This window comes from Lipotes vexillifer, unplaced genomic scaffold (assembly GCF_000442215.2).
Source record: "Lipotes vexillifer unplaced genomic scaffold, Lipotes_vexillifer_v1.1 scaffold395, whole genome shotgun sequence".
Classification (NCBI taxonomy): domain Eukaryota; kingdom Metazoa; phylum Chordata; class Mammalia; order Artiodactyla; family Lipotidae; genus Lipotes; species Lipotes vexillifer.
In genome coordinates this window covers 5,166,260-5,178,015 of record NW_006797390.1, presented here as the reverse complement: position 1 = coordinate 5,178,015, position 11,756 = coordinate 5,166,260, and the positions used below count along the sequence as shown (strand labels likewise).

Here is an 11,756-nt window from a genome sequence, read left to right as displayed (position 1 = left end):
CCAAAAAAAAAAAAAAAAAAAAAAAAATGGCCCTACTTACGTTGCCTATGGAAAATGGTAACGTGAACCACCTTATGGTAAAGTATACTTTCTTAAGAAACTGTCAAACTGTTTTCCAAAGTGGCTGTACCATTTTATGATATAGGCAAGTTAAAAGTAAAATTATGGAAAAAGACATACCATGAAAACACCAATCAAAAGAGAGCTTGAACCCAACATTTCTGGTGATTCTGTTGGTATAAAGGGGGAAGAATTCAAAAGGGCCAGATGTCCATTTGTCTTTTTGACAAAGGTGCTGAAGACAACTGCATACCCACACACAGAAGTATGAATCTAGAATCTAGACACCTACCTCATATTATACATGAAAATGAGCTCAAAATGGGTCACAGACCTAAACATTAGAGCTGAAATTATTATTTAGAAGAAAAGAAACAAGAGAATCTTCATGACCCTGGTTATTAGGTCAGGGTTTCGCAATCTGGCTCTACTGACCTTATGGCCAGTATGGATGTTTATAGCATCCCTGGCCTCTCCCCACTAGACTCCCCCTTCCCAGCTGTGACAAGAAAATACGTCTCCAGGCACTGCCAAATGTCCCTTGGGGGTAAAACTGCCTCCAGTTGAGAACCACTGAGTTAAGCAAAGATTTATCAGATATGACATCAAAAGCACAAGCAATGAAAGCAAAAAGTGATAAATTAGATGTCATCATTAAAAACTTTTGCTTTTTGAAGCACTCCATTAGGTAAAAAGACAAGATACAGACTGAGAGAAAATATTTGCAAATCATATATATCTGATAAAGGACTTGTATCCGGAATACATAAAGAATTCTTGTAACTTTATATTCTTGTAACCCAGTCAAAAGATTTACACAGAGAACTCACCAAAGAATATATATGAATGGCTAGTGAACACATAAAAAAGATGTTCAACATCTTTGGTCATTTTAACGTATGTATGTCAAATTAAATCCACAGTCAGAAACCACTATAACAGCTACAATTTAAAAAAAAAAAGAATAATGAGAAACTGAAATCAACAAAAATTGCTGGTAGGAACGTAAAATGGTACAGCCACTTTGGAAAACAGTTTGACAGATTCTTAAGAAAGTATACTTACCATAAGATGCAGCAATTACACTCCCTGTCACCCAAGAGAAATGAAAACGTTATGTCCACACAAAGATGTGCATGTAAATGTTCACAGAAGTGTTATTCATAATAGCCAACTAGTGGGAACAACCCAAATGTCCATTAACTGGTGAGTGGATAGAGAAAACATATAAAATGAAATATTCAGCAATAAAAGAAATGAACTACTGACATATACTGCAGTATGGATAAACCTCAAAAATGTTATGCTAGGTGTACAGAGCCAGATGTAAAAGGCTGCATAGTTTATATGACTCCATTATATAAAATGTTGGAAAGGCAAATCTGTAATGCTAGAAAGCAGGATGATGGTTGCCTACGGCTGGTGGTGAAACTGAGAAATATAGCCTAGAAAATTTCTGAGACAGAGAAATAAGGAGTCTCTAGTCCTTATCAGATATTAAAACTTATTATAGAATTACAGTAATTAAATCAATATGCTATGAAAACAGTATTAAACTAGTAAGAATAGACAAATGATTCAATGGAATAGAAGGCTTTGAAGAAAAACAAAGACAGATAGCTATCTGAGCTAGTGGAAAGCAGCTGCATGGCACGGGGAGATCAGTTTGGTGCTTTGTGACCACCTAGAGGGATGGGATAGGGAGGGTGGGAGGGAGACGCAAGAGGGAGGGGATATGGGGGTATACGTATATGTACAGCTGATTCACTTCGTTATACAGCAGAAACTAATACAACACTGTAAAGCAACTGTACTCCAATATAGATGTTAAAAAAAAAAAAGACAGCTATCTGGAAAAAAATAAGAGATTGCATCCCTACATCACACCTTATGTGAAAACAAATTCAACATGGATCAAAGTCTTAAACGTTTTTTTAAAAAATCATGAAGGTACTAGAAGAAAAACATGGGGAAGTCTTGTTAGTATTTTGTGGTAGAGAATGTTTTCCAAAATACGACACAAAATCTAGGAAAAATAAAAGATAAACTGTCATATTTGACTACATAAACATTTAAAAAATTCTGTATGGCAAAAACAACAAAAAACACCAATCAAAAGTCAAATGATAAAAATATCACATTTAACATCACAAAGGCTAATTTCCTTGTATATAAAAAAACTGTCAGAGATAAAGAAAAAAAGACCAACAACCCAACAGAAAAATGGGCAGAGGGCATGAACAAGTAATTCATCCATGAAAAAGGATTGAAAAATGGCTCTTAAACATATGAAATGGTATTCACCCTGGTTCCTAATAAGATATGTGAAAAGTAAGGCAACACTTGGCAAAGGTCAAAAGTCTGGAATGGACTGTTGGTTAAACTGTGGGAAGCAGACACTGTCACATTGTTGGTGCAAAGCTCTATAAAAGGCATTGGGGAATACATATCCAATCTACAAGCACACGTTCAGATACATTTGAATCTGTGCATACAGCATTGCTTATAGCAGCAAAATACTGGTAACTGAAATGTCCATCCATAGGAGAGTGGTTACATACAGCACCTGCATACAGTAAATATGCAGCCATTAGAAAAGAATGTGGCAACTCTATATGTTGCAGAAGAGAATATATACACATAGATAAAAGACTACCATTTGTGACTTAACGAAAGATAAGTATATATAAGTATTAACTTGTACATGCATAAGCATTTCTGGAAGGATAAACAAGAAATTGATCAGAATGGTTTGCTCCAGGGAGGGCAATGGGATGGGAGATAAAGATGAGAAAAAGCCCTTAATTTTAAGTGTGCATCTTTTTTTGTGCCTTTGGATTTTGAACTATGCACACATTACTTATTCAAAAATGGATGCAAATTTGTTTAAAGGAATTGGGCTCATGGGCATCCCAGCGTTACCAGGTTCAATCACCTGCATCAGCATGAAAATATTTGCATATGTTAATTAAATCTCTTTCCAAACACAAATTGTGACTCATTTTTAGGTAGTTTCTTTGATGTATACTTCGTCCAGCTGTTCTTAAACATATACTGATGCTCAGGGCAAATCCACTCAGTTGAAGTTTGGACGTGCTGCTGCTCAACCCTTCCACTCTTCAAGAAAAGAGATGACAGTCTTTACTTTGGGCAAAGATGTGCGTGTGTGTAGAACAAGGAGGCCTGCAAGTCTACTGTCCTCATTTTAGAGAATTATATCATAGACATTCTAATTCAAAATAATCTAAAATCAGAATGTATTATGTATGTTATGTATGATGAGGATGACTTAAAAGATGGTGTCAGAACAAAGCCTGTTTCACACATTGTACACATGAAAGCTAGGCTTTTTAGATTTTTTGCATCAGTCTAAAGCTTTTGTGAATACAGGCCCATCCGTTAATTACTACGTGCCAAAACAGTTGTCTGTTGTACAGACTGGAAAAACTGTAAAGAGACAGAACTTACCGAGGACTCTTAGAGATAAATCTAAGATTGGATCTCCACGTTCTGTCCTTTAGCCCAAATGGAACATGCACACAAATCACCTGGGGATTTTGCTAAAGCGAAGATTCTGATTCAGTAGGTCAGGAGTGGAGCCTGAGATTCTGCACTTGTACTGAGCTCCCAGGCGATGCCAATGCTGTTGGTCCACAGACCACATGAGTAGCAAGTCTACAGATGACTCAGTTTCTTGTTTAGGCTGTGTGGCCTATTCTGTATGCTACACAGTTCTGTGTCTTCCCAGTCATCAGATAAACCAAGTAACCCAGTTACAAGGGTTACTAATACCACATATTAAACAGAGAAGGCCTTTCTCCACGTCCTCTGGTTTCTAAGAAGATAAATGCTTTTTATAAATAATCCCAGCCTCTTGTGCCACCTCCTACTACTTAAAATGCCATTGTTCTACTTTTCTCAATTGAGGGAAAATAATAAAAAACCTGAGAGAGAGAGGGAGAGAGAGAGGGAGAGAGAGTGTGTGTGTGTGTGTGTGTGTGCGTGCGTGTGTGTGCGCACGCGTGCGTGCGTGCTGTGGAGATGGCCTCTCTTAATTCTCCCACACTAGCATGAAACAGCAACTACATAAACAAAAGCTTTCTGGACCCCAAATTTCCCTTCAGTGAGCAGTTCCAAGGCCTAAACCGGGAGAAGAAAGGAGTTAGAAGGCACACTTACCTTTATCAGTAAGAACAGTAATAAGCTGATTTTCCATCTGCCTTATTCTTTGGTCTTACTTCTCGACTGATTCAGAACTCAGGGTGAGGGGAAGAGGGATGTTATTTATTGAATCCCTTCAAATCCCCAACACTTCCTAGACCACCAGCTAAGAGAGGAATGACAGGCTTGAAAAGGCCATCAGTCCACCCTTCACCGCCCACCCCCACCCCAGCTCGGCAGCTCATCCCCAGGATGGGATGCTTCCCAGCAGCTCCTTCTCATTCTTTGGGCAAAGCTGTCATGCAGAATTCAGCCTGAGCCCAGACCTTAATCTGATTCTTTCACCAAGTCTCTTGGAGGTTCCTTATTTGTGCACTTCCATCAATATACGCAGAAAAAGAAAGAGAAAAAAAAAATGATTTATCTCTCTTTTTACCCTTTGATATGCCTCCTAGTGGGCAAAACTGAATTTTAAGTTACCCATTATCTCTACCATGAGGCATGAGCTTCAAATTTTTACTGTCCCCATTCTACCCTCCTCGTGGCTCTCTTTCCATTCAGAAAGAAAAAAAAAACTTAGAACCCTAATTAAACCCTAATAAATCTTCCCAAATTCCCGATTCTACTTCCTTACCTTCTCCTGGATTCCTTCATCGTAACCAGCAAAGTACAACACGGGGACATTGAGCTCAGAGGCGGCCACCCATTGAAGAACGGCTTGGAGTTGCTTGTTCTGAACCGTATCGGTTAGGTTGTGACTGCTGACAATCACTTTGGGTGCTGCACACCCTTCGGGGAGCTGTGCTGATATACCTCTCAATTCGTTACAGATAGCTTCATAAGCATTCTTCAGGAGGATCTCTGCTGTCCCTGTGCCCTTGGCTGGCAAACACTCATGTAAACTATCTGGGGAGGCTGAAGTTGGCCAGTTGGTATCCCCAGACTTATCATCTCCTAGTTCTGCCAATGGAGAGTCACAGGACTTGGCAATAATGAGACACAACTTCATCACTGAGTCCATCAGATGTTCTACCATTCGCCCGTTCATGTGGTCATCTAGCTGGTTAGCAACCTTCTTGGTCAGCCCAGCAAAAGTACCTCCAGCCTCATCGCCTTCATTTAATTTGATGGGAGAAGGACTTACAGGTCTTTCACGCTGGGGACTGTCTTCTTCCTTAGCTGGCTTGGGTTCAGGGCTACGGTCGCTCCTGAAAATGGTCTCACCGAGTAAGTTCTGGATGAAGTTGAAGAAAACGCTCATTAGATCCTTCTCTGCTTCTTCTTGGTCAACCCCCGTATGAGGAGACCTAAGGCCGGACTCATCAGAAACTGCAGGGGACTTGCTGTTGGCCTGCAAGTTGGTGCTGCCAGCAGCTTTAAGGAAACTCTGTGCATCCATGCTTCCCCCCTGGGCCAGGTGGTACTGAATCAGAAGTAAGGCTGATATGATCAGGTCCCTGGCCCAGGAGTCAGAGTCATACATAAAATTCTCCGGTTTCTCTGGGTGATGCACAGAGGGACTGAGGTTGCCAGGATCGAAAGGAACTCCCAAGGGAGAGTCTGGTGCAGGTTTATACTGTTTGTTGGAAGCCACAAACGGCGCACACTGGACACCTGGAGATTTTCCTTCTTACTGCTGATTTCTGTGCAACAGGGACAGCCCCTCCTGGATGATGTGCTCACCCAGAGTTTCAGCACAAGTCTTCTCCTTCTCGGGTTTGGGTGCAGGAGAGCATTTTTCTTCCCTCAATTTACCTTCAGATTTCATGGATGCAAAGTTGACGTTTCGGTTTTTAGGGTCACTCGTTCCTTTCATGGACATGAGGGAATAACTCTCAGACTTGTCTTTGGTTTTCCTGACAGTCTCAGGAGGCTTCTTGGCAAATATCACTGAGTAGAGTTTACCCAGCATGGCATCCATGATATCTGTGGCCTTCTGGCTTCCATGAGAGAAGAGACTTCTTTTCACAGCCGAGACAAAGTCCATATCAGTCATGAGGGCCCCTGTGACGTCATGGAGGTTCTTCATGAAGGAGTCAATGAGATCTGAGACCACCTCTTCCGCGTGCTTGATCAGGACCTTCTTTAGCAGGATGGTGGCAATGGTCGTGTCCTTCACTTGGATCCTCAGGGTCTTCAAGATGGAGACCATCATATCAGACACCACACTGTTAGCATAGGTGATGATCCCTTGACTGACAGAAGCTGTGAAGTCACTGGGCCTTTCCCGCTCTCTGAACATCTCTCCCTCTGCGGGTAAGGACCTTCCGCCCTCTGTGGCATCACTTGCGTTACAAGATTCAAACACTTCCTTATAGAAGAAAGACTTCTTAGAAGAAGGCTTGTCGTCTGGACTCCTGCTTTCCTTGGTGCTGTCCTTGATCTTCAAAGCACTTTTGTATTTTAAATTCAGGGGACTCTGTAATGTTCCTGAGGCTCTGTCACAGGAGCCAGGAGCCTTATCCGAGGTGGAGTTTCTGGAACAGGCAGAGACAGTCTCGTTCACCAGCTCTGATGCCACCTTGCTCAGGCTTTTGTTGGGTGCGGGCTTATCCCCCACGTACACTGACTGATGGACGCATTTGCTCTCAGAGCCGTCAATCCTCTCGTTGATCTCCTTGCGGGCCATGGCTATGACGAGATTTGTGAGGCGAGTGGCGTAGAAGGAAACTTTGTCTACTGAGCTCCTGTTACCAACGTGGGCACTGGGGCCCTGATAAGGGCTCTCTCTGTGACTCATCTCAAAATGCAATCTCCCTGGACTGCCCTCGGTGGTGGTGTTATAATAGTCCACACAGAAACTTTTGCGTGGGTCTCCTGAGTTGACCATTTCCCCACCAAATGATGCTTCTCCAGGCTTGAATCTAACATCTTGGAACCCTGCTGTGCTTTTTTCCAGGTCTCTGCGGAGCCAGCTGAGCACTCTGATGGGATCATGTGAGGCTTCCTGAAAAACAGACAAGGATTCATCCAACTACAACAAAGCAAAGATATGGGATATTCAGGACAACCTCAAAGATCAGTTACAAAAGTGGTCGCCTCTCTCAAGTCTTAACTGCTCCATCAGCCCCATAGATGTAACTGACATTTATTGACTGCTTACTATGTATCAGGCACTGCTGCAAGTATTTTAGGCCTGTTATCTGATTTAATATTATTCTGGCAGTAAACTTAAATGCTAGTAGCTCTCTTATTACCCACATTTTGCAGAAGAGGAAATTGAAGAACTGAGAGATTTTAGTTAGTTTATTACCTGAGGTTATACAGCTATAATCATTGACAGAGGAGGAACTGCAACCCAGGCAGTGACTCCAGGGCCCATGCTCTTGACCACTGCACTATACTGACTCCAAAAACAACTGTCCTTAAGATATGACTGTCAGGGCTCCCCCAGTGGCTCAGTGGTTAAGGATCCACCTGCCACAGCAGGGGACATGGATTTGATCCTTGGTCCAGGAAGATCCCACATGCCGGGAAGCAACTAAGCCCGTGTGCCACAACTACTGAGCCTGCGCTCTCGAGCCCGTGAGCCACAATGACTGAGCCCATGTGCCAGAACTACTGAGGCCCACGCACTTAGAGCCCATGCTCCACAACAAGATAAGCCACTGCAGGCTTCCCTGGTGGTGCAGTGGTTAAGAATCCGCCTGCCAATGCAGGGGACACGGGTTCGAGCCCTGGTCTGGGAAGATCCCACATGCCGTGGAGCAACTAAGCCCGTGTGCCACAGCTACTGAGTCTGAGCTCTAGAGCCCACGAGCCACAACTACTGAGCCCGTGTGCCACAACTACCGAAGCCCGTGCGCCTAGAGCCCGTGCTCTGCAACCAGAGAAGCCACTGCAATGAGAAGCCCGGGCACCGCAACGAAAAGTGGCCCCACTTGCTGCAACTAGAGAAATCCCATGCACAGCAACGAAGACGGCAACGCATCCAAAAATAAATAAATAAATAAATAAATTTTTTAAAAAAAGAGAGGAGCCACCGCAATGGAAGCCCGTGCACCGCAACCAAGAGTGGCCCCACTTGCTGCAACTAGAGAAAGCCTGTGCACAGTAACGAAGACCCAATGCAGCCAAAAAAATAAATTAAATAAATAAATTTATTAAAAAAAAAGATCTGACTGTCAGCAGCTACAGAGGTAGCATTTGAGCTGAATCAGAGATTTCATGTATTGCTATTAATTGTTATTTTTTTATGGTTGATCTGTTTTATTTAGGTCTCTTTATTCCAGCATAGTTTTCAAAAAATTAGAAAATTCAAGGACAGTTGTGCCTAATTCATCACTTTACTGGGCTACACGAGCACAATCTGATATGTTCAATGGCTTCCAGTGGACTCTTTGACATGACTTAAGTTAAAAATCTGATTTGTAATTGAGGAGTTAGTATCTGTGGACAATTTATTAGTTTTGAGTGAATGCAGATTCTTTGGTGGACATTAGCTGTGATAAGCACATGGACATATTTATATGTTCACCTACTGTAATCTATAATCTTCACTTGAACATAGGCTAAAATAAGAATGTATGTAAAAGTATCCTACTTACCATCAAATGTAAGGGATCACTGTAATAACGACTTATATCTATCTGTCTGGGGATGAGCACAGGTACTGCCCATCTTTAAAGCATAATTTGCTATTCCAAGTATCATAGAATTGCTGGCTACCCTTTGTTCAATACTTACGTCTGCTACCAGGCACTGTGCTTAGTGCTCTATGCATGTCATTGTATTTAATTCTCATACATACCCTGTAAGGTGGGTATCCCTCTCCCAGTTTCACAGGTGGAAAACTGAGGCTTAGAGAAGTTAAATACTGACCAACATCTCACAGCTACTACAAGATGGGGGCTAGGATTCAAATCTAGTTTGGACTCTAAAATTGGCATTCTCCACCCCTATGGTATTCTGTTATGTTTGGATGACTTGGGAAGAAGAGAAAAGCAGCTGGACCTCTACAGGCTGGTTTCAGTTGCTTGTGGGCTACAGAGCTTGGTTCAGAGTCCTCCTAAATGGTTCTGCTAATTTGAATAATAGCTACTATAAGGAAATTTGTGCTCTAGTAGAAAACTATGCATAATCTATAGCATACCTTTCCACATTTTCTGATTCTGATTCCCTCAGAGCTATTTAAACTGTAGATAACTGATAGCAATGCAATATAATTCTTGTCTACACACATATTCATTCTGACCAGGGAAGAATTACTTACTGTCTCTCCCACTGTGGAAAAGGTGAGTTTTGCTTCCATTTGCACATTCACTTCAATATTCCTGATCTATATATGTCTTTTTCCTTTGATTCTCCTTTGGACTGCACCAGCTCCTTATTAATGAGTTAAATAAAATCTTTCATGATTTATTTTTATATTCATATGAGAGTCATTATTTCACCTTTCTCTGAAAATGATCTTTTAACAGTTTTGGAAGTCTTTGCCAAGATGTCCAACAGATTTGCCTAACAGAGGTAAATGTCATCATGAGGATAGTGTACCAGGTGCATCTTTTCTTAGGCCCCCAAAGGTGAATCCAAAGGGCAACAGAACTTTGCAGACGTTCTGTTTTTCTAGTTTTAATTTTCCTCTCTACGAATTTTCGTTTTGGTTTTGGTTTTGGTTTTTCCATGGCCAATAATCACCGGTGGCAGCAATGCTTGAGAATGTGGTTTTACTGTATCACCATTTGGTGATTTCTTTAACGGATTAATGGTTTATAGAGATCTATTCTCTGTTGGTGACAGACAACAGAAAATCTATTTTGCTAGTATTTTTTGCCTACCTTAAGCTCAAATCAGTTTGGAATTTTGTGCCTAGTTGGAAGGAGAAGGGTTCTTTCACCTCCGGACAGGTGAGTTTTGGGTTTCTGTGTTTACCTTTGACACATGACTAAAAGTTTTTTTTTCCATTGACATATAGTTGACATATAACATTACATTAGTTTCAGGTGTACAACACCTGTAATTATTTGATATCTGTATACATATTGTGAGATGATCATTTCACAACAAGTCAAACGTCCACCATCACCACACATAGTTCAAAAATTTTTTTCTTGTGCTGAGCTCTTTTAAGATCTACTCTTTTAGCAACTTTCAAATATACAAAATACATACTACAGTATTATTAACTATAGTCACCATGCTGTACATTATATCCCCAGGATTTATTTATTTTATAACTGGAAGTTTGTACCTTTTGACCTCCTTCACCCATTTTGCCCGCCCACCTCTGGCAATCACCAATCTGTTCTCTGCACCTATGAGTTTATGTGTTCTTTTTTTTTTTTTTTAGAGCCCACATATAAGTGAGATCATATGGTATTTATCTTTCTCTGTCTTACTTATTTCACTTAGCAGCTATTGTCACAAATGGCAAGATTTCCTTCCTCTCATAATATTCCACTGTATATACGAGCCACATTTTCTTTATTCATTGTCCATCAATGGACACTTGGGTTGTTTTCCATGTCTTGGCTGTTGTTAATAATGCTGCAATGAACACAGAGGTGCAGATATCTCTTCGAGATGGTGACTTTGTTTCCTTTAGGTATATACCAGGAAGTGGAATTGCTGGATCGTATGGTAGTTATTATTATTTTTAAATAATTCCCTCATATGATTGTGATTAAGATTAAATGAGATAATATGCACAAAATAATCTGTACACTTGAAATGGAATGTATCAGACAGGTAGTACTCCTTAAACATGTCAAGTGAAGATTAGACTTCAGAAGAGGTAAGAGAAGAGGAAGAGAAGGCAAGATGCTTGATCGTTATAGGGTAATGTGTGCAACGTGGTTAACCAGCTGTGGAGCACTAGGGAATAAACTTGACTTCCTACATGTACGGGAAGTAGGGCCCAGGGTGAAAACAGGAGTGCTGGAAGAGAGCATGACGAGGGGTGTGTCCTGCAACTCATTCCCATCAGCCTGGCTGGGAGGTGTGAAGAGGCTACTGAGTTTCTGTATGAATCTTTTAAAAAATTATTTTTCTGAACCAAAGGTCAGTAACAAGGGTGAACATCTAAAAGGACAAAATTCAGTTTTAAGAAGCTGTAGGAAAGAGAGGTGCCTGTATGCATGTCTGAGAAAGGGACAGAGAAAAGGTGGTGGAGTCAGAGCAAAGACTTCCAAGAAATGGAAAGTTCAGTGGGTTCCAGTGTACAAACTATTCACCAGGGGGACCAGCCTGATAGCCCACTTTGCAGAGGTGATTTAGGGGAGATGAATGATGTGTATCATAAACTATAATAAAACAATTCAATATGTATATAGTGTCTGTGTATAACATCATTTAGAGAAGGCATTTGAAGAGCAGCCTTCTTTGCAATGACTCAGGGACTCAGGCTCTGCTTTTGCATGGTTTCACCCTCCCTTAGGGACTCAAAATCTTTCCTTTGAGCCAGTGTATGGGAAACACCAGAGACTGTGGAGGATTGAATGAGAAACTTTTGTTGTCCAGGCCTGGGAGTGACAAACATCACTTCTACCCATATTCCATTTGTCTTTGCCTTTTTTTTTTTTTTTTTTTTTTTTTTT

The 11,756-nt window shown here is 41.2% G+C and overlaps 1 protein-coding gene across 1 annotated transcript in view; it reads right to left on the bottom strand.

The window, feature by feature from the left end:
* The window catches only part of AKAP3 (A-kinase anchoring protein 3), a 19,764-nt gene that overhangs the window by 2,674 nt on the left and 5,334 nt on the right, over window positions 1-11,756 (bottom strand). Inside the window, 1 exon segment of the mRNA XM_007469441.1 lies at window positions 4,856-7,168. Coding sequence (XP_007469503.1) covers window positions 4,856-7,168 — 2,313 coding nt within the window.